Genomic DNA, 23,969 nt, shown 5'->3' with positions numbered 1-23,969 from the left:
GTCTAATCTCATTCCATGCATCCTGCTTCTACTTTTGTATTCTCATATCACATCATGACTTTTTTAAACAAAAGAACCTTTCTTTCACTATCTATCCCTCTTTCCCAAAAATAGAAGTATTTAAATACTAAAAATAAAACCATTATTTGGCTTGGTGTAAGTCCATTTCTCACTATCTATACTTTGACTATTATTAATGATCTTTCTGTTTACACAGAGACCATTTTACTAGAGGACAGGGAACAATCTACACTATGACAAAAATAATATTGCGTTACCTTGCCAGATGGTAGTTTCTCATTTACTGTGCTGCTCACAACAGGTGCAGCCACTGCCACCTGTCTGCCATCATTAACTCCAGTATGCGACCTTAAGGCATCTTTTCCAACTGGTGCCACAACTGGCTGCAAAAGCAATTAATTATTCTGTTAGAATTTAGGATTTATTTCTTTACATAGTGAATTCTCGAACATTACTATGTACTCCAGAGCATAAAAAACGTTACCTAAAATTAGCAGGAACAATACCTTGGGGGAAAAAAAAATCTTTCCTGATCAAATATTTAAATTGTATGTGATTATTCTCATTATCACATCTTACTATTTATAATGAACCTGCTTTTACTTACAAAGTGTCTGTTAAAATCAAATGTGTTCCAAGTGGTGATAAAAATGTGGTTCCCAGCAATGAATGTCAATTTGACAGACTTTCTTTTTGTACCTATCAGGCGGAATTTTTATGCACAAATTTAAACCCTGGAATTTAGTTTTATAGACTAACAGTCTATTTACATGTAAAATTTAAAAGAACCACACAAAATAATGTGCTTTTGTTTGATAAATAGTAAAATGCTGCAGGTTTTGTTTAGTGCAATAAAATAACCTAGAAGCATTTAAACAACACTTAAATAGTAGTAAAAACAAATGTTACATTGCCTAAATTAAAAATTTCGAATTACTTTTGCCTCAAATCTCAGCTTAAACATAGGGGACCTAGAGACCCCACCTCATGGTCTACATTACAGAAAAGTCACCTCATGAGTTAAGGGTTAACAGAAAAATTTATATGAAGTGGAGATTCGGACAAAACCGGGTAGGCGGGTCAAACTGGGTACCTCACAAATTTTGTGACGGGTGCTTCCATCTAGCAGTTGAACACTGAACACTGGAACTGCTAGCAGCAATCATTTCATGCAGGTGGAGAGAACAGCAGCAGCAGAGAAGCATGTTTTCTTATTTCTAAGAATTTTGAAAGTTTTAAGCTGTAAATTTTTCAATTTTGTTCTGTTTGTTTAAAGAGTTGGAAGCAGTATAACATTGTCTAAAGATAGACATAAGTGCATACCTTGATTAAGTTTATTTCACTGCATATTTTGACATTCTTTTCATACACCTACAGCAAAACATAACCTAGTGACGCCATTTTCATGTCAACAAGTCGCTGTTGGGTGAAACCGGGTACCTAAATGTGGGGTCAAACAGGGTACCCAGTTTTACCGACTATGTGGTACCCAGTTTTGCCCCACACCTCAGAAGTAATGTAACATTATTGTTTTGATTGCGAAATACTAGTCAAAACATGCTGAATGAAAAGCAAAAAAAAAAAACACTTAGCTGAGGGATAGTTGTTATTACTGGTCATGATAATATAAATATAAAAAACATAAGAATAAAAATATACGCCTGTCATTCTCTTTCATAAATACACAACAGGAACATAAGGCCTATTTGGTTAAATAGGCCTAACCAAATAGGCCTTATGTAGGCTACCTAAATAATTTAAGTACATACATAACTGAAGTAATACGTAACTAAAGTGTTGCGTAATTGAAGTGCATTCATTTGACTGTTTAAATTAGGTTATTATTGCTTTCAAGCTTTTTAACATTATTTCTTGAACAAATAAGCATAATGTTTCAACAAGCTATCTTCTGTAGGCCTACAGGTTCTCGAAACGTGTTCAAATTCTTAAAGTAACATTGAAAAACTGCTTGACTGGGATAGCTTGACCAACCTAATCTAAACACTATCCTTGTATTCCTCAACTGGTTTTTAAAAAATTTGTTTTGTTTGTCAGTCAGCAATGCCCAGGAATTATCAGAAGAAGACACAGAGACAGAGCTGGAGCTTGGAATCTATGACTACAGCAAGCGAGGAGGTTTTAACCCAAGGAAAGGGTTACAAGAAAGCTGCTAGAACATTTGGTGTTCCACAGTCAACACTAGAGGATAGGGTCAAGAAAGCTCATCTTCAACATCTGTCTTCGGAGGAAGCCTCAGCAAAATCACTGGGCAAGTACAAAACTTGTTTTTTCCAAAGAACAAGAAAGAGAGCTGGTTAACCACATACTTTTTCTTGAAGAAAGATTGTTTGGAGTCACCCTACATGATCTTCATAGACTTTTATTTGGGCTTGTGGAAAAAAAAAATCAGATGCCCAACACTTAACAGTTGAGAAAAATGGCTGGAAAAGAGTGGATGTATAGTTTCCTGAAAAGACATCCACAACTTTCTTTGAGGAATCCATCCAGAAAAAACTTCTTTGGCTAGAGCACAGGGATTCAATCAGGTGGTTATCAACTCTTTCTTTGATCTATTGGAATCAATTCTTACTCGGCATAAAATGAAACCAACAGAGACATACAATGTTGAGGAGACGGGTATTTTGACAGTGCCCAACAAACCGTCCAAAGTTTTAGCCCTTAAGGGTAAAAAACAAGTTGGCTCGATCTCTTCAGCTGAGCATGGTGTTTTAGTCACAGCTGAGATATGCACGAGTACATCTGGAAACTTCATGCCACCGATGATTGTATTCCCCAGGAAAAGGGAAAACCCTATTCTGATGGATGAGGCACCACCTGGAGCATTCGCAGCTTACCATGAGAGTGGCTGGATAAACAAAGATTTGTTTTTGATATGGTTTCAGCAGTTTGTAGATTTTGCAAATCCTTCAAAAGAAAAACCTGTCCTCCCAATGTTGGAAGGTCACAGCTCTCATGTTAAGAGTAACGATTTAATTGAATTAGCAAGGCAACATAATGTAATTATTTTGTGCTTTCTCCCCCACACAACCCACTATCTTAACCCCTTGATGAGGTCAGACAGTGGATGATTTCAAACCCTGGTAGACCGGTAACTATTTACCAAATAGGAAATCTATTCAAAGGTCCTTTTACACGTGCAGCTGTAATGCACACCACCCAGAAAGGCTATGGAAAGACTGGTATTCAGCCCTTTAACAGACACGTTTTCTCAGATCACCTGTTTGCGCCGGCAGATACCACTGATCGGCCTGCACCTCTTCAAGATGTGCCTCACCAACTTTTGCAAACCTCTGTACAAGCTGGTGAAACTGAGGTAGAAATGCCAAAAACACCTCAATCCCTAGAAGCAGAAGAGATTCCAGAAGAAGAACCCACTGAACAACTCATGGTAGTAGGGGCTGATGGCGGCCAACTAGAAATTTCTTCAGCAAAACCCAAAAGATATACAAGTTGCTGGACCTTCAGGAGGGTCATCGTTTCCATCCATCTCTCCTAAGCTGTTATTGCCTCTTCCTCCAAAGTTAAATTTGGAGGCGAGAACCAACAGACCAATGAAAGCAATATGAAAAAAAGGTAAAACAGTGATACTCACTTCTTCACTATACAGATATGAGTTGCAAAAAGAAGTAAAAAAGAAACAAGAGTGAGGAAAAAAAATTGAAAAGAACACTTTTCCAGCCTAGTAGGCCTATGTCTATTAGTAGACCTAAAACAAAATTCCAGAAAGGCAAATATTCCAAAATGATAAAATCTGTAGAGAAGCAATCAATCTCAACAACATGTAGCCTGGCGAAAAAATCAAAGATGATGTTTGATGAGAGTTCCAGCTCTTCAGACGAAGACAACCCTAAGGAAGCTTGCGTATTTTGCAACGAGTTGTATGCACGGTCTCATTCAAAAGGAGGATGCATTCAGTGCATTTCCTATCATGGTTGGGCACATGAGGCATGCTCCAATGCCGAAGAAGATGGCACATTTGTTTGTGACTTCTGTTCTGTTCTTAGTTGATTAGGGCTAAGTTACGTTTGCAAAATTTGTTCAGTTCTTCAAAATTAATAATTAAATTTAGAGATTTTTTTTAAATATGCCAATTATGTTTATTTTATAATGTTATGAACTGACAATTTACCTTATAAAGTAAAATTGGCCTAATAAGATTGATTTTAAAGTACTTTTGGCCAAAATATTTAGTAAAGGATCTTGTAGGAGTCTAAATTATGACATTTATTGACAATTTCGAAGTTTGTATTGAGTTAAAAGGTTTCCAACAAAACTTTTACAATAGTGTACATTGTTTTGTATTGATTTAAATGTGTACCCGATTTTACCCACCGCATTGGGTAAAAACCGGGTTTTTGCACCTGCTGAACAAAAAAATTGTGTGTTAATTTTAAAATAAAAACATAATAAAATGTTGATAACAAATAAATCATAAACCTAAAAAACTATGGTTTGTTGATCTATTGCTAATAGATATGTTTTTTATATCAATTTTAAGTTATCGTACCAGGCTTTGTCCAACTCTCCCCTACTTCATTTCTCATTTCCAATCTCAGGGCTATGTCCCATAATGTTAAAATTATTTTTTATACAGCCATACAACATCCATGCTAGTTAAGCAGAAGTGGCTTCACAGAGAATTTTCAATGAAAATTTATCTGCATGCACATGAATGAGAGATATTTAGTGCGCTATATTACAATGTGAACATAGTGTTATTGCGCGCGCGCGCGCACACACACACACACACACACACACACACACACACACACACTAGCATCCCACACTTTCCATCCATAAAAAATGGAAAACATCACTTATCAAAACACAAAAATTTCCAAGCCGTTGCTGTCCAATTTCACTACATAAAAACAGCAAACACTGCTTCATTCAACACTGTAACTTCTATCCTCCTGCATTTTACTAAAAGTGATGATATACAACAGCAAAAATATTTTAGCTGAAATAGCAGAATTAAGTCTTAAATCATCTGTGAAGGTAAATATGAGAATTATAATGCCTGGTTAATTTTTAAAAAAATTGTGAACTGACCTGAACTTGGTCTGTATGCAAGTTGCCTGTTTGTCTTTCCAGCTGTTTTTGCTGCTCCTCTAACTTTGCCTTTGTCTGAAGTAATTCCAGTTCTAGTTTTCGCTGCTGCAGTTCCAACAACTCTTTTTGTTTCTTCAGCAGCTGTTCACGCATTTCAGCTTCTGAAGCAGCAGCTGCAGCAGTACTTGACACAGCAGCAGGCCTTCGCAAGGCTGGGTGTGAAGAAGGCCTGAGAGCTGGAGCAGGTGCAGCATTAACTGCAGCAGCAGCGGCAACGGTAGGAACAGCTGGAGCGGCACCAGGAACACCTGTAGACTGCGGTGCCACTTTGGACAGAAATCTTGGATTTATATGTATCAAGTTAGTAGGTTTTGGAGCAGTGATAGGCCAAGCAGGATCGATTGAGCTGACTCTCAGATCCACAGCATAAAGCTTCTTGGCAGGAAAAACATCATTCCAAGTCTGGCGCAACTTGAACATCTGGGCTCTTGTCTTCTCATCCACCTGTGGCAACCATATCTGATATGGAGACTTTTCATCTAGATGCTAACTTACAATAACAGGAAAAAAAAATAATAAAATGGCGGAACTTCCCTGAGAGAGAGAGAGAGAGAGAGAGAGAGAGAGAGAGAGAGAAGCATCGCTTCCTGGAACAGATTGTTAAGTGAATGAAAATGGTGAAAAAGCTGAGTCTGTAGTTCATAAATCTATTCAACAGCTTGTAAAGGTAGTGGAAGTCAAACATAAGCAAGAACACCCCAGACAATCATGGCTGTCTTTAATCTCATAAAACAAAATGTTACATTACATTTAATTAGCCCACCAGAAGTTGACCTTAAAATATGCACTACCTACACCTAATGAAAGAAAAATTGTTATATTCTTCATAGTAAGAATGACTGGAGCGAAAAAATACTTGCAATAACAATTTTTATTCAAGTGACTTTCTAGACAGTAATTACGATTTTTTTATGTTGTTAAAACTAATTTTATGAATAAATGGTTGTAAACAAATACATGTATAATATAATTACTAAAAATGTGTGTTTTCATAATCACAACAAACAATAGAAAGCAATAATTTGTCAGGAGACTTAAAAAATTTGTTAAGTAAAACTAACACATCACAAAGAAAAATCCAAATTTTCTTGTGCTTGTTTCACATACGGTACTTTACTCAAATTTAGATGTTAGACCACATTTAAATAACTTGACCTTCATTCCCTTTTTCTTAATTTTGTTCAGAAACTGCTTTCCGTTACCCAGAATCAGGATTTCAGTACAAGTGACACTCCAGGAAACCATACCATAAGTAGGGAAGTTAATCTCACTCTCCTCACTACACTGTTAGTTTGTAAGAGGAAAAACAATTTCAAGAAAACTGTAAGTCCCTAGTATTAAAAATAAATTACTATTATCAGGAAAAATCAAGATACATTTTTTAAAGAAAAAAATACATAAGCCGTTTTGGAGACAGAAGCTACAAGCCCATCAGATAGGACCAAGTTCAAACTGAAGATTTTCACACACATTGAAAAACTATTTGAGGAAAAGTATTGTTTTCCAAAGACTATCAAACACTCAGAGAAATTTATATTTTTGGAATATACATACCTTTTCAAACACGCTGCAGAATGTTGATACAATGTTCTGGGTGAAGAGTGGAATGTAGGCATGTCCAACATTCTTGACGATGGAATCGATGAGATAGAGAACAGGCAGCTTGATATCACTCGGCACCTAAAGGAACACAACAAAGTGGTGTGGGGCCGCTGACCGACGTGTCGGTCAAAGTACCCCGCGTAGCAGAGACGTGAGACGCCTGACGGCCTGGTGCAACAGTGCTGTGCTGTGCTCTGTGGTGGTGGCTGATCACAGCCTGCAGCCACCTCAGACCAAAATTCAGTTTCCTAACAGTTATCACTAAACTGGTATGAAAATTAAACAGAAGTGCCTATTACAGAATACATTAGTTTTCTGCAGAATCCTTGACAGAATATAACAAATGTGCATAAACTATTCAACGAACTGAATAACTGCAAATAGCAAATAAAGAATCTCAAAGCGCCATAAAGGTATTCATAAGTACCCAGTGTTCAAACCAAGATATGAAGAAACAGTCAAACTTACCAAGAGGCAATACTTATGAATTCTGGAATGTTAAATTTATTTCACTACATATTTTGCCCTTAAAAGATGTATGCTTACATACTTTAAAAACCACCCTGCATGTACATTATGTTCTTGTAATAAACCCTCAAAACCGAGTCTGTCCAATTCCAATATGTAGTTGATTTAGTTTGCACCTACTTCAGATTTCTTGACAAAGACAAAATATCTTCCACTGTAACACTCATTTGCACAAAACATGGTAACACCACACAGTCTCCATAAAACAGGAAAAAAAAATGAAGGAAACAAAGCACCACAAGCAGCCAGATGTGCATGAAAGTAACTATTTATAGAAATGCAGTAGGTTTGCCCAAAACTGAACAGCTGATGGACTCATAACTAATTTACATACATACAGTGGCACTATGTATATTATTTATACATCCTTTGTTTTATATATGCCTCCTTTGTTTTCTAAACATCTTTCATGCAGGTCCTTTGGCCATTTCGTGTGAAGTGGTGACTCACTGGTGCTAAGATCACCAAGTACAACAAACCTTCAAATGAATATTGAAAAGCATTCTGCATTAACTCAGTTTAATCTATTTAATTTCCATACCAGTTCCAATCACAAGTTTGGAAACTAAATTTTGAGGATACATCATGAAATCATGCAAAACACTTTCTTTAACTTGATGCTCTTATCTACTTCTCTGAACGCCACATCCTGCTTCATAGCTCCTTTATTGATATGTGGTAGTTAATCCTTAAAGTTAGCAATATGAAGCTTGTGCTGTTCTGGTTTCAGTGAATCATTCGTAACAAATACTTAATAATTCGACTTCCCACAGCTCTCTCCAGTATCTTTTTCAGCACTTTATTGGTGTGACAGGAACACCATAGGATTTGTGTTTTACGCACTGTGTGCATTAGGAACTTCTCCTAAGACATTATCTGAGTGAATTTGATTTTTATGATTAAAAATACTACCCATCAGGACATTCACTTAGTTTCCAGATCCTTACTCTTCTGTTCAAGGAAAAAAAAGATGCTGGTATAATGTGGGTAATTAACTCCAAGATGCCGCCTCATTATTCCTGTGTATTGATTAGTTTTAACTATATAATGTGGTAGGACACACAACCTCAAAAGTTGGGGTAACCATTTAAAGCAACATGTATTTCATTCACAAAAGGGAAACTAACACTACGTTCCATTCTTCAATAATAATTGAAGAAGCTGTTTTCATGAGGAAATCATTCTGTATTTGCCATTAAATCTTTTATTTAAAGAACCACAAATACAAGAATTCTTGTGCATGTTTTACATTTCTGTATCTGTATGGCCATACAAGATTTTAATACTACAGTTGTCTGCCTACTTCAGTTTTGATATGATCAGAAATACTCTTACGCAATTCATGATTATCTGAGGGAGTGTACAGTTGAACAATGAAATAAACTCTACGTAAATGTACAGTACACTTCACCCTTATCTGTTTACAAATGTGTTATAGTGGGTAGACTGTAAAGTGCAGAATGACCTGAAGCATAAACAGGATGACCAACTACAGCGTGTATGAATTTGTAGTTTTAAATCTTCATTTGCCTTCTTACAGTTTACTTTTCTATGACTCCAATATTACTACATTAGTGTACCAGGCATAAAACATTCTTGTGCTACATCTGTACATTCATTAAAAATTAAAAATAACTGTCACATTGCATTATAATGTGTCCCACAGAATTCTGATATTATGTGATCTTAGCAGGTAGTTTTTGGATGGATGGACGTTTGAGTTGAGAGAAATAACACACACTATGAAAGTTGTTGAATTATTCTGTCATAGATAAGGATGAAGCAGTAGAAAGCCAATCTGACAAAATTATGTCCAAACTATATTAATTACATCTGATAGATTTATTTAGAACATCAATAAAATTATCATTATCAGTTTGACTTTCTGAGCTGACAGGTCATATCAAATGGGTGTCAAAAGGAACAGACAAGGCCAAATGTCAGGGGACAGTCATGGTAAATCAGTCTCAAGGATTAAGCCATTTATGTAAAGGTTTCCAATGTAAAATTAGTCGTACTTCAAGTGGGACCACATTTCTTGTTTCTACAATTATTACGAAGGCAGCACTAAATGAAATGCCTGACATACTGAAGTTCTTTTGCAGAATAATTCACCATGTGTATCACGAGAACATTCACATATTTCACACAGTTAAGGTGGAAGGATGTTTATTCAAAATATTCATATAAAGGTTCAATAAACTTTTTCTGTGACTGGAAATAACAATGAACACAAACATTTCTCCACATAAGAGCAGCTGAAAGTTTATTGCGGGCAGAAATTGAAAACACTGTACAACCAAGAAGATGATATATCTTGGCACATACAAATCTAAAAAAAAACTGGCAGGAATATGGATGGGCCAATTAGAACCAACACTGAAAGTTAAATTTTACTTGTTTGAAAAAAATCTAAATTAATTTAATATTGTACAGCACACAAATCAGATAATGAATATTAAATTTTGAATACACTTTAAACTCTTTGAGCAAGTAATACAATATAAATGAAATTCACATTGAATTAGTTTTACAAAGTGTTAATGTTCTCACCATATGTTTAATAATAAATGAATAACCATATAGAAGACAAAGCCTTCTAGTTGCTTGTATTGGGCTAAAAGCCAGTTTCCTTTCCTTCCTCTACATTCACTAGTGTCAGCACTGTATAATGAAGCAAAGCAGATACTTGCCTCATTTCTTTATATCTTGAAACAAGAGAAGTTCTATGTTAGTAATTCATTTTAACTTGAGTTCTAGTTACAGCTGTGCATATGTCTTATAATATCAACCAATGTTACTCCTTAATTGGTAATAATGTTTCCAGTAATATAATGTGTATGTATATAGAGAATTTCCAAGAATCTGATGCATTTGTGGCTTCATTCATTTATTGCACATAGTAATAAGCCCTGCCAGCCTTTGTAGCATGTGATATACTTTAATTTGCTACTTGGATGGCCCAAAAACTGTGTAGTCTATAATTACTCAAAGCTGTGGCAGTTTCATTCAACTGTATCCTCTTCCAACAACATTAATTAGAAATTTCATCTCTCAATCACAGAGCATTGTATCTAACATAACAGTGAATCACGAGATATTTAACATTGTGATGAACATTAGAGAGAAAGCTGTGCACTGAACTGTGGTTTTGACCATGATCTCTGTCTTTCTGTTGGAAATGAGAGGAATCTGGTGGTAAGCTGAGTATTTGAGACAGTGTCAGATTACCATACAGGATTTCTTGATAGAATTGTTTGTTTACATGTTACGACACTATACTTCATCAAAAATGTCTTAGTCAATTCTTATAAGTTTGAATGGCATTCTAGGTAGTGCAATTAGTATCACCGTGCTTGAAAAAGGTAAGTTGTAAGTTCATGCTCCATTCATTCATGCTCCATTCTAGCATACGTTTATAACTTGCCATGAATGTCACATGACCTCAAAGGATTTCAATGTCATTTGACTATATACGGAGCGAACCAGAAATCCACCGGCAGCCTTTCATGTTGCACTGAAAACAGTGCACAATAGTCCGTATGCAGTCTGCGACTTCTTTGCATTCAATCATGGTATGCGCCAAGTGTTATGGATTCACTGAATGCAAGGAACAAAGCACAATTGAAGTCCTGTCTTCATCAGTTGCATGTAATATTACGGTATATTGATAATTTTTACTTATGGACCGCCTGACAGCAACTGAAGAAAACACAATTTTAGTGCCATACGCGTTTCGCCTTTATTTTCTGCAAGGTATCATCAGTGGCAGGTTGCGTGGACAATTTCTTACATATTACACTCCTGTTGCATTTTTGGTGTTCTACTTATTCTTATGAACGCCAATTTGCAGTTTTTTCCACATTCCATACCACTAATGCATTAAAACACAAGCGTTCAGTGCATAGTGCTATGGAATGTGGAAAAAACTGCAAATTGGCGTTCATAAGAAGAAGAACACCAAAAATGCAACAGGAGCGTAATATGTAAGAAATTGTCCATGCAACCTGCCACTGATGATGCCTTGCAGAAAATAAAGGCAAAACGCCTATGGCACTAAAATTGTGTTTTATTCAGTTGCTGTCAGACGGTCCATAAGTAAAAATTATCAATATACCGTAATCGAGAAAGCACAATGATGCAAAGCTGAGCTGTCCCAGAAGTGAAGCCAACAATGTCAGCTGTACATCACTGCCTACAAGAAACCAAATCATGTGTTTTGTGTTTTACATTTTGGTGATTTCATATTACATGCCTTTTCACTGTTATGAAGATGTTAATAGCTAAGTAAGAAATGTAAAAGGGGTAACAAACTGAATAAATCATAATTACATTATCAGTCTGTAACAAGCTGCCAGATACTGTGGGTCCCTGATACCAATATACCATGAAGATATCCTTGAACAACCTCTGAAAGTTTATTGGTGGAGCTATGGTTCACCCTGTATAATGCAACCCTAATTCTGTGCTTCTTATGTGGAATAAAAAGACTATGCTATGCAGTGTGGATAAAACACGAAAACCTCTTTACAGACCAACTAATGTCCTGTATATTTGTTGTTAAACTTACAGGGCAATATATATCAAGTCTGGCACAACTGCAGCAGACTATGCATCAACTACATTCTGCTAATTAAGAGACATAGCTTCACAATGTATGAATAGTTAAGATCATGAAGTTCTTGAGAAACAGTTATAAATTTATAAACAGCACATACTAAATCATATGTTTCTCTACAAGGCAAGTCCTTTGAACGGGAACAGTTGTGGGAATACAATATTCTATTTCCTGTAAAGAAAGAAACTGGCTTTGGAGGGAAACAGATAATATAACTGAAGGCGCAGAGAAAAGTAACGAAAATAGTAGAGGCACAGAAGGATGACGCAATGATTACATACCCCACTTACCAACATACATTTTAAGTGACTAAGGAACTGATTAGTCTCAAGGTTCAGGCAGATATTGAACAGAAAGAATAATATTAATATGATAACTTGAAGCAATAATTATAGATAACTTTGTTTGTGACAGGCTTTTATTTCCTGACACTATAGTTTTCCATCTACAATAACAGCACTGCCTCTGAAAAATAACTACAAATTTGAAGAAGAATCAGTATATTTTCCCTGGAAAACGTATGTGCTTCATTCGTGCACTTATGGACCAGTTGTTTCAAACTAAGCCAACAACCACAATCCCCAGCAGCTTTATTTATTTTTAAAACTCTCCTCACAGAAGAAATCAGAAACACTGTTTCATATAATTTACAAAGTAAGGTAGGGGAGAGACTGGTGGAATGAAACATGAACAGATCATTCAGATACCAGACAACTGCCCAAAGTGATTGAGAATTATGAATACGAAAAACTATGATCACATAAACTGTGCAGTTAAATTCTTTATGTACACACTGTAGAGGTAAAGTGAGTAGAAGGAGAAGTAGACAAAACGTAAGTTCTGTAATAGTAAAAAATGAAATGACTAACAATAATCACCCACTACATGGTATAGACATTAATGTCATTAGATGGGTACATAAACCAAAACTGGAATTTGGTAGCTTAGTCTACGAACTACTTCCGCACTTCCTTTTGAGCACACACACACACACACACACACACACACACACACACACACACACACACTGCACCTACACAATGTAACTCACTCTATGGGGAATGGGGTCTCTGAAGAGTGTAAATCTGAAAGCTGAGCCACCATGTTCTTGTTAATCTTTATGTGCATAGCCACTGCTCAATGCCTCTACTATTCAGTGATTTATTCACTTCGTATCTAGTATTCTGTCCACAATTTTGAATGATTTAAGGTTCCACCAGGATGAAATTATTGAGAAATCTGGGGATACTTTCTGAAAATAGAGAAAAGGAATTGCTGTATATAGTCAGTATTTGAGAGCACTAATAGGTGGTCTGGTCTGATCCAAAATAGGATTGAACAACAGTGGTCACACCAATATGAACTAGAATAAACACAACATATTTCTGAACAAAAAGGCTCAATGCAAAATGCAGCTGGACCAGAATACTGAAATTTATAATTGTTATATGTAGACAAATTTTCTGAGAGAGTTGAATGGATATGGTTATAAAATGTAACACCTGAAACGAAAATAATTCCAAATTAAGCAGTTACTATAAAAGACGTAATTATACAGCTAAGTAAAAACACCATTGTAAAATAAAAGGCCAGCACAAGAGTCTGATAGACATGCTGTAAAACTGCCTGCCTAAGCTTAAAATTGATGACATCAACTACAGAAGTCGGGGATGAGGCTGCCATCCATAGCTGCGGATGCAATACTAATGCGAAAGTGACTGGATACTGTACGGCAAAATCAGGATGGACTGAATCAAATAAGGCAACAGTGTTTAGGAGCACTGTGATAGAGAAATTGTAGTCTGATGTGGACCAGAAACTTAAAATGGAAAGGTAAGAGTAATATTTTATCACCAGCATTTTGTTCTTTCCAACAGAAAAGTATCACAAGGGGCAAAGAATGTCTTACGTCCTTGTTACAAATGTCCCAGTGAAATTTCTTTAGAGGTCCGAAAGATTTTTGTTGTTTTTCATATACAAGGGTGATGTACTTGAGGGCAATGTTATAGAAATGGAAGAGGATGTAGATGAAGCTGAAATGGGAGATATGATACTGCGTGAAGAGTTAGATAGAGCACTGAAAGACCTAAGTCGAAACAAGGCCCCGGGAGTAGACAACATTCCATTAGAACTACTGATGGCCTTGGGAGAGCCAGTCACGACAAAACTCTACCATCTGGTGAGCAAGATGTATGAGACAGGCGAAATACCCTCAGACTTCAAGAAGAATATAATAATTCCAATCCCAAAGAAAGCAGGTGTTGACAGATGTGAAAATTACCGAACTATCAATTTAATAAGTCACGGCTGCAAAATACTAACGCGAATTCTTTACAGACGAGTGGAAAAACTGGTAGAGCCGACGTTGGGGAAGATCAGTTTGGATTCCGTAGAAATATGGGAACACGTGAGGCACTACTGACCCTACAACTTATTTTAGAAGCTAGATTAAGGAAAGGCAAACCTACGTTTCTAGCATTTGTAGACTTAGAGAAAGCTTTTGACAATGTTGACTGAAATACTCTCTTTCAAATTCTGAAGGTGGCAGGGGTAAAATACAGGGAGCGAAAGGCTATTTACAATTTGTATAGAAACCAGATGGCAGTTATAAGAGTCTAAGAGTCGAGGGACATGAAAGGGAAGCAGTGGTTGGAAAGGGAGTGAGACAGGGTTGTAGCCTCTCCCCGATGTTGTTCAATCTGTATATTGAGCAAGCAGTAAAGGAAACAAAAGAAAAATTCGGAGTAGGTATTAAAATCCATGGAGAAGAAATAAAAACTTTGAGGTTCGCCGATAACATTGTAATTCTGTCAGAGACAGCAAAGGACTTGGAAGAGCAGTTGAACGGAATGGACAGTGTCTTGAAAGGAGGATATAAGATGAACATCAACAAAAGCAAAACGAGGATAATGGAATGTAGTCGAATTAAGTCGGGTGATGCTGAGGGAATTAGATTAGAAAATGAGATACTTAAAGTAGTAAAGGAGTTTTGCTATTTGGGGATCAAAATAACTGATGATGGTCAAAGTAGAGAGGATATAAAAAGTAGACTGGCAATGGCAAGCAAAGCGTTTCTGAAGAAGAGAAATTTGTTAACATCGAATATAGATTTAAGTGTCAGGAAGTCGTTTCTGAAAGTATATGTATGGAGTGTAGCCATGTATGGAAGTGAAACACAGACGATAACTAGTTTGGACAAGAAGAGAATAGAAGCTTTCGAAATGTGGTGCTACAGAAGAATGCTGAAGATTAGATGGGTAGATCACATAACTAATGAGGAGGTACTGAATAGGACTGGGGAGAAGAGGAGTTTGTGGCACAGCTTGACTAGAAGAAGGGATCGGTTGGTAGGACATGTTCTGAGGCATCAAGGGATCACCAATTTAATGCTGGAGGGCAGCATGGAAGGTAAAAATCGTAGAGGGAGACCAAGAGATGAGTACACTAAGCAGATACAGAAGGATGTAGGCTGCAGTAGGTACTGGGAGATGAAGAAGCTTGCACAGGATAGAGTATCATGGAGAGCTGCATCAAACCAGTCTCAGGACTGAAGACCACAACAACAACAAACACTGAGGTGGAATTCTGCTGAATAAAGTGTTTCAAGAGTCCAGCATCAAAAGAGAGTTTAAAATGATTTTGCCACCAACAAATTTGTGAAATGTGGCTCTTGATTCAAGAGTTTATAGGCCCATCAATGAAGACAAATAATGAGTATTTAACAGGAATGTGAGGACATCATAACCACCATGCTAAGACGCTGCTTGAAATACTGATTACTAGACTTCAAGTTTAGTTGACGCTGCCATATATCACTTTTTAAATTAATACTGCAGCTGACTAAACTGAGGTTCCGTAACAACTGTGCGCATAAATTATCATTTAGATGTCATTTTGTTAAAAATGGAAACCAAAAGAAGTTTTTCATTCACATGGGCATTGCATTAACACCCCATGATGATTCTAACTACACATCCCAATGACACTGCAAGTACCCTTAAAAACACTAGAGATATGGCACATGGAAAATATTACTACTAAACTTAGTAGAGCAATACAGCACTGCTGTGTCATTCCTTGTTCTGTTGTAATTGTTTTGCACAACTGAATGTATTTGTGTAGAAACATGTTGTCCCTCCAGACACATCCTTAGCTTTTATTGGTTTTGAGTGAGTATTTGAATGATAACAATGCTTGACCACTGTTCACAAACAGTGACACCTGACATGTACTAACAATACCTGATCTGTACCAACAATGTTCTACACGAAGTAAAAATTAGTCTTATTGCTACACTCGCACATTACAAACAATTAACTTCATTTTATGGCAGACAGTTTATAACAATTTCCAAATATTAATTCCTTCAGATTTTTTCTGAATTGTTCAATAAATTCTTGAACTTCCTTGATCACATTACGGCCCCTGCAATACCAGGACACTTTGAGCCCTTGAAGCACAAAATTTTACAATAAGAAGTTACAAACTTGCACAAATTTTGCAACATCTGTGAGTGCTTTCGTTAATATAACACAATTTCATGTTACTGCTGCTATAATGACATTTTACACAGGCTTTCCATTTTTACAAATGAACTGATAATATTTTGTGCTACCTTCCTTTAAATGAAAATGATTTTTAAGAGCTAATAATGCAAACTTAGTTACCTTTTTAAGGCATTAGTTGAGAGTTACAGATACGCATATTCAATAAAATCCAGGATAGCTGCTACTCACCATATAGCGGCAATGCTGAGTCGCAGATAGATACAACAGAAAGACCATCAGAAAGTCTCTCTTCACAAAATATTACCGCAATGAGCATACAATCTCAAGTGTCTGACCAAGCAAATGAGCACACAATCAAGTGTCTGACCAAGCAAAACAGAAACAGATTGCTGAACTTTCAGGTATAACAACCACACTTTTCTACACACTTCCACTGCAAGCTCCAGACAGTCTTTCACTCAAAATAAACTTGCCGCACAGACAAATAATGCACACAATGAAACAATGAGAACTGTTAGGTTATTTGCTGCAAGCATTGTCTGCAACTGTCTACAGTAGCCATAGCAGAGAGATTTGAGAATGGTGAACGGAACAGAGGGTTCGACCAAGCACCTTCTCCGATTGGCTGTTCCTACAGCATCAGCCCAGTAAACATCTAATGTTTATCACTTTGTAATTCTGATCCAGGTATAATCCTTTGTGTTTCTTCACCGTGGAATGTTCTCTGCAGTTATGAAATAATGACATGGGCTACATTCAAATACTCGTGCTGACTGACTGCTCTCTACTCTTTACAGTGACACAGCCAGATCATTTCATCCATATGTTATAGATGTGTTAATTTGATTCCCTGTAACCAATACACTGTGTGCCAGATGCACACAATACTAATTCAGAACCACTGTCCCTAAGATCTCTCACCACACACTGTTGCAGGCATACTGAACAACCTTTTACTAGATTGCAATGTATGTAATGTATTTCAACTTTCTTCTGCCACGGCCTACAGCCCTATTAAAATTACCTGATAGTTGACATCTATTATTCGCCACTACAATGCTGCCACAACCGTTGCCAGCTACCGCTGGGTTATAGCCTAACACAAATCACGGTGGGTCACTTTACAAATACTGTTAATGTGTAATATTCGGAGCATTGTTGGAAATGGCTGCCATGACGTATGACAGAAGTGGGAGATGCTCTGTTGATAGCTGATTTAAGTGACCAGTGACTGACCTGCGGCAGAAGATGTTCTGTAGCCCTGAATTTAAACTTATCTCCTAATCTAACCACACACTTGTGAAGTGGAAGGTGTCCCATAAAAACAGCAACCAACAGTCTGTAACAGAACTAAAATTCCAATCGCTTTTTTCATGGCATTTAAGGCTAACCTCTACGAGCAAACTTAAAACATATAAATTTCTTTGTTCTTTTGCATAGCCAACTTCTGCAGCAAAATTCCAGTTTTAGCAGTAAAAGTAAGCTATAATTTCTTGCTGCTGTTGGCTACCTAAAACTGTTCTCACACTGGCTACGTGGGATGCAGCAATTCCAACTGATGAGCAGTCCTAGTTGGCACTTGGTTGCAGATTGTAGGGGACACTAGCAGATTCCAAACGAAAATACAATGATAGGAAGAAAAATAAGAGCAATTAAAAATGTCAATACAATGATGAATATGATGCAGCAAAGTATTAGAGGTAAGAAGTTGTTAAAGCCTTCAGTATCTAGTATAAAAAATTAATGGATGAAAAATTATAATGAAAGAAATGGTATCATTGCATGTGTTGTAGATTTCTGAGAGTCACAGTTAAAAGTACCTTTTGAAGATTGTGTGGCTCGAAACATGGATAAACTCCAGTCATTCCATCAGAAAAGACTGGACAGATGATGATATAAGAGGAGTTACTGCTGTTCTCTCAGGAAATGGCACAAAAATTACTGTCTTTCATGTTGGAACATCATCTGGTTTCACAATGAAATGTCTCCAGGTTTACAAATCGACGAAAACAAGGCACTACCACAAGGAGATGAATCACAATAGTTTTCTGTAATAAATCGAGGAAAACAAGGCACTACCAGAAGGAGATGATTCACAATAGTTTTCTGTAATGGTTCAAGGAGGCAGCTACTGGAAAACTTAAATCAGCAGTCACCACTGTAATGGATAATGGCACATACCATTCAGTTATTAAAGATAAAGCTCCGATGATGGCAACAAAAAAAGCAGACATTTTAAATGGTTGAAATGCTACAATGTGAACATTCAGGTTGATTTGTACAAGATGAAGCTTTTAGAGGTGGGAGGGGGGCAGGGGTATACAGTTTCAACAATACGTTGTTGACAAGGTGGCTAAAGAATGTGGTCACAGCAATCTTAGGCATCAACAGCCAAACTGCCACTTCAATGCCATTGAAATAATTTGGACACAGATAGACACGTGACAACAAGTAACAACAGCTTCAGTGTGACAGAAGTTCAACAAAAACCACAGAGGAAGCAGTGGCACAAATAACACTGGAGAATTGGCATAATGGTGCATGCCACACAGAAACAGTTGTTAAACAAGCCTGAGAAATTTTTACAAGTGTTGAAAGTAATATTGAAAATGTAATTATATCATTAAGCAATTTTATTGTCTCTTGCACAGACCAGAGCACGGGTAAGGACAGTGTCGAGGGACAAAGTGACTGAATTAGGTGGCATTTACCCTTTGTCATAATTTGGCTTTCTTCAGTGTTTGTATTTCATATTTTGAGTGAAAGGCATCTACCACATTTCCACAATAAATTTCGTCTCATTATTAAGGAATATTCCTCTCCAAAAGTATGAAGTACTATGCACATACTATAGTGACTAGTAAGTACTTCAGCAGTTTATGTAATTTAAATGTCTTCTGCTATTGTATTTATATGAAGGATTCAGATCAGTTTTAGCTTCATTTTTACATCAAACATGCAAACTAAATGTGAATCATTCTGTTTACTGCAAAAGACAGTGCAGCTCGTGTTGCTTTCATTTAGAGATACAAATAATAGGAATACTGTATCATTTTATACACACAAGCATGTTCGTTAAGCAAGAAGGAGATCATGATTCTGTAGAGTGTATTCAATACTGTATGTTGATAGGGAGCATGAGAAGATAGTAAGTACAGAACAGCATTGCAGTTGCTGCTACAGCCATGCCGCAAGAGTGCACATCACCAAGCCAACATCACCCCATTCCATACTCAACAGTGGTTCGCTGTTCATCACTTGGTTTTTCTAATCAGAGTATAGTGTGGGCAACGTCCACCAACTGTTAAAACCCTAAACAAAGGATAACTTCCTCACTTTACAGGCTTAAAGACACCGGCCCATGCAGCACCATGCAAAGATACTGCACAGCATAGTGAATGTGGCCATCATACTGCACATGGTCCCTGGAATAATAAGATACTGTCATATTCATGGATAAGTTGTAGTTCAGCCTGGGGAGTGACGAATTATCTGTTTGCCTGATGTACATTTACATCTATGCCTATACTCTGCAAAATCATAACCAGCCAATTTCGTTGCAAGGGACCAGTATGGCAATGCCAGTTGAGCAGACTTTAGGTCAAAGTCCCAGGTTTAATCTAAACCTATCAGCAGTAGAGAGTAAGAACACATTACACTGTTAATTTGTCCACTGCATGTAAGCAATAAGCTTGTCGGCATCAATGAAGTTGTACGAGAGGATTGGGCTAAGTGTCAGCATGCAGATTTCACCTACCCACTTTTCTCATCATAATCAACCCAATCATACACTATGCAAGACCTAATTAGTCATCAAGTCACTGAAGTGGCATCTAACAGAAAGGCTTGCAAGAGGTTGTTGCTCACATAAAATTGTTCCCATCTAGGCCACCATCATTTTAGCAACATGCATGATATGGCAAAAGTTTCCTGGGAGTGCTGCAGAAGATATATGCAGGTAAATGACATCCTGCAATGGTACACAAGCTTTTTCTCATGACGGACATGAACCTGTATTTAATGTAATGGATGATAATGCACAACCCACAAGCTTGTGGGCAAGTACCAGTCGCATATCAATGACCTGCTCACCTCCATGTACTTAAATTTGACTGAATGTACTTGGGACACACTAGAATTAATGACTGCAGCTTTAGCATCCCCTTCAAAGGCCATTGTTAAGTTTGAAAGCAAAATCTTAATTGGACACATTAGCGCAAACCATACTAGATGGCCTAATCCATGGTGTGGGGAGCCACTGTGCAGCTTTCATTACTATGCAAAAGCATTACACGCTATATTGATGATCTAATTGGCAGAGGGGCATCACACATGGTTAACTGAACAGGTAGGCTTATAAGAGTACACTGGTATACTTTGTACCTGCATAACTTTTCATTTATCACTATGTGTCTAGGCATCTTTGAGAGCAAATGTTGTCCCTCTCTCCTAATGTATTATAGATCTTTAACTTGTGGAAACGGTTGTCAATATGATGCAATAAATGAAAGAGAGCAATAATGCAAGAAATGTGTCTCGAGATTCTTGTGAAGTGAATGAATATTGTGATGGGGCATAACAAACTGGGAGTTGAAAGTAATGAGGTGCTAATACATTATTGGTACACACACATATTTGTTGAAGCACTTTAACCTGAGCAGCCAAAAACAACCACAATAAATATACAAATAAGACATATACTTTTTTAAACAATTTCCTCAACTTCAGAAACAGATGTTACGAGTGAAGTGTATAATTTTCCTAGAGTGACTGTAGTGATACGATACATAATTTTCAGTTATACAGTAAGTTCTCCAGTATGACAACTATTAGTACAAGGTATGTATACAAATCTCTTCTTCTTAGTTTCTTGAAACCTTTGCTTCACATTATGGTAGGATAATACATCAAACCCTATCAGTAATCGAATTATGTAATATATGCTACCTACATGAAAGATGGTGGTAACCGTAAACTACACCAAGTTAGTAAAGCATAAACTACACAGTCAGTATCTTTAAGTGGGGAGGCAATGAAACAGAAGCTCTTATCTATCAACACGTTTGCAAACATATTATAAAAATGTAGTGCCATGTAGTTTAATTACAAATGTCATTTCTATACCTGCTACAAAACTATCACATAAAAATGGATTTCTACGATTAGACTGCATCGATATTACCATGCACCTAACCAGTCACCATGACCACTACAAGAATTAGGTGGAACACACTCATCAGGTCACAGTAGCTGCACTCTGAACCCACAATGGCTTAATATTCAATTGCATGTTGCCATAAGTAAACGTCTTCATTCCGAAGAATGGTTTGATGCAGACGTTCACACTAGTAAGTCCTGTACAAAACTCTTCATCTCTGTGCAACTGCTGCAACCTACATCAATTTGAACCTGCTTACTATAGTCAAGTATTGGTCTTCCTCTGAAATAATTACTCACCACACTTCCACTATAACTAAATGCCTCAGGATGTGAGTTCCTTCTTTTAGTCAAGCTGAGTCATAAATTTTTCACCCAATTCAATTTGGAACCTCCTCATTAGTTATCTTAATGTTTCAAAAACTTCTGTTCTCTTTTTGTCTGTACTGCTTATTGTCCACATTTCACTTTCCTGTATAGCTACACTCCAGAATTGCTCATTATTCAACTACTGCTTCCATGTCATATCCAACTCATGACTGTAATCATATTTCTGTAAAAGTTGCTGAAAACCTTTTACTCCCTGTACTTCATCGGAGCTGCTTTCAGAATTTCGAAGACAGTATTTCAATCCAAAAGTTTTCTCTAAGTCTATAAAGGCAGGAGGACCTTGCCTAGTAAGCCGGTGCGGGTCTCCCCCATCGTTCCCCTACGCTCTGTCAAGGAATATGGGACTATATCATCATCATCTTAAGGGTCCCCCATACACTCAATACTTACTGTCCAGTACCGAGTATTGCACAGTAATAGCGACTGACTGAGATTGATACTGATAGTTTGTGCAATATACTGAAGAAGACTGCAGAGCTTTAATAATATTGACACTCACTCATTCAATATATTGTGCCTTAGAAAGGTAGTATTGCGCAATCAGTTCCTACCAAGACAGAGAGAAATTCAATTTGCTCTGAATGAATTTCCACAAAGAACTCAAAAAGTAAATGACGAAAGAGTAGATAGTGGCTGGAAGATGTATATGAAAGCACCATGTGGTACTCTGAAGAAATGAAGTTCTTGACTAATCAGGAAAACCCAGACACATCACTGTCCACCACAGCAGAGGCAACTGAAGATCTTGGTGTCATAACAATAGGCAGAAATGTCTATTTTACATGTAGCAGTTCCCCAGAATTGGCAAATAAAATCTGGTCAAATGACCGGTGAACATAAACATTTACTTTTCTTGTGAGAGCATTCACATAAGATCGTGTAATTTCTGTGCTGTGACAACTGTTGCAAATGGAATAAAACAATTATGATGATTGACTGCTTACATAATCTTATATGAATGCTCTTGCTAGTTCACTTATGTGATTCATAATGAGGCTAATATAAGTTGTACCTTGCAGGTTCTTTACAACTCTATGTTGCCATGAAAGAGAGTTTGGTTCATTTAAGTGTTCACAGAAAGTTTTTCAGACTTGTTTCATCCGTTCTTCGTGATTTCTGCTTGTGTTCTGTAAGGCAAGCCACTCAAGTCATAAAAAAGGTTCACTTGGTCGAGCACTGTCATGTTCGCTATGAAAGCAGAGTTCTGACACATCCTGGACTTAAATATCGCACATTAACATTGTGCCGTTCTTGGCCTCACACTTCGACACAATATACTGACTCAATATTATTTCGACAATAAGGCTGAACGTATTATGACCGCTTTGGCTAAGTTGAAGGGCCAGTACTGCGCCACGTGTTCCTATATTTTTCCAAAACACAAACGGATCTTCCCCAATGTCAGCTTTCATGTTGGTATTTTACAGCCATGATAGTTCAGTAACATTCAAACCTAACCGCACCTGTCCTTCCTTACTGTTACTATTATCACATTCTTCTTAAATCTTAAGGTATTTTGTGTCTGTCTCGTCTTACATAAAATATGGAACAATTTCGTCACAGTTGGCCCTACCAACGACCTAATGAGTCTGAGGGATCTCATCTACTGTCTTGTTTTGATTCAAGTCTTTTCAATGCTTTGTGAAGTAGTTCTCTGAGTATTGTCTCTCCCACGACAACTTTACCTATTTCGTCTTCCTTTTCCTCGTTATTGTTCTCACCTTTGTACTGCCCTTACAAATTTCTTCCACATCAGCCTTACCTTGTTTGCTTACTCTGGCTTGACATCTAAGATGCTGATATTCATACATCTGCTTCTCTTTTCTCCAATGACGTCTTTAATTTTCCTATAATCATCATCTGTCATTCACACAGTCATGCACACATCTACAGCTTTCTATTTCTTCTGCAAACGCACCCACTTTGCACTTCCAATCAACCTCATTTTTTAGATTAATTTATTACCTTTCACCTAATTAATTTTGTTTTATATATTTTCTCCTGTTTCTATT

General features: G+C 37.0%; 1 protein-coding gene across 3 annotated transcripts in view; it reads right to left on the bottom strand.

Moving 5' to 3' along the window:
* Positions 1 to 23,969, bottom strand: part of LOC126199339 (pre-mRNA cleavage complex 2 protein Pcf11-like) — a 153,044-nt gene that overhangs the window by 108,522 nt on the left and 20,553 nt on the right. For 2 of the 3 annotated variants that reach the window (XM_049936191.1, XM_049936192.1), the window contains exons 3-5: positions 6,709 to 6,834; positions 5,095 to 5,598; positions 279 to 404 (exon numbers count right to left, since the gene is read on the bottom strand). In XM_049936191.1, coding sequence (XP_049792148.1) covers positions 279 to 404; positions 5,095 to 5,598; positions 6,709 to 6,834 — 756 coding nt within the window. The remainder of the gene's footprint in view (positions 1 to 278; positions 405 to 5,094; positions 5,599 to 6,708; positions 6,835 to 23,969) is intronic. The other variant, XM_049936193.1, reaches the window with a different exon arrangement.

Source organism: Schistocerca nitens, chromosome 8 (genome assembly GCF_023898315.1).
Source record: "Schistocerca nitens isolate TAMUIC-IGC-003100 chromosome 8, iqSchNite1.1, whole genome shotgun sequence".
NCBI lineage: Eukaryota > Metazoa > Arthropoda > Insecta > Orthoptera > Acrididae > Schistocerca > Schistocerca nitens.
The sequence above is the reverse complement of the archived record's forward strand: the minus strand, read 5'-3'. Positions and strand labels throughout refer to the sequence as shown.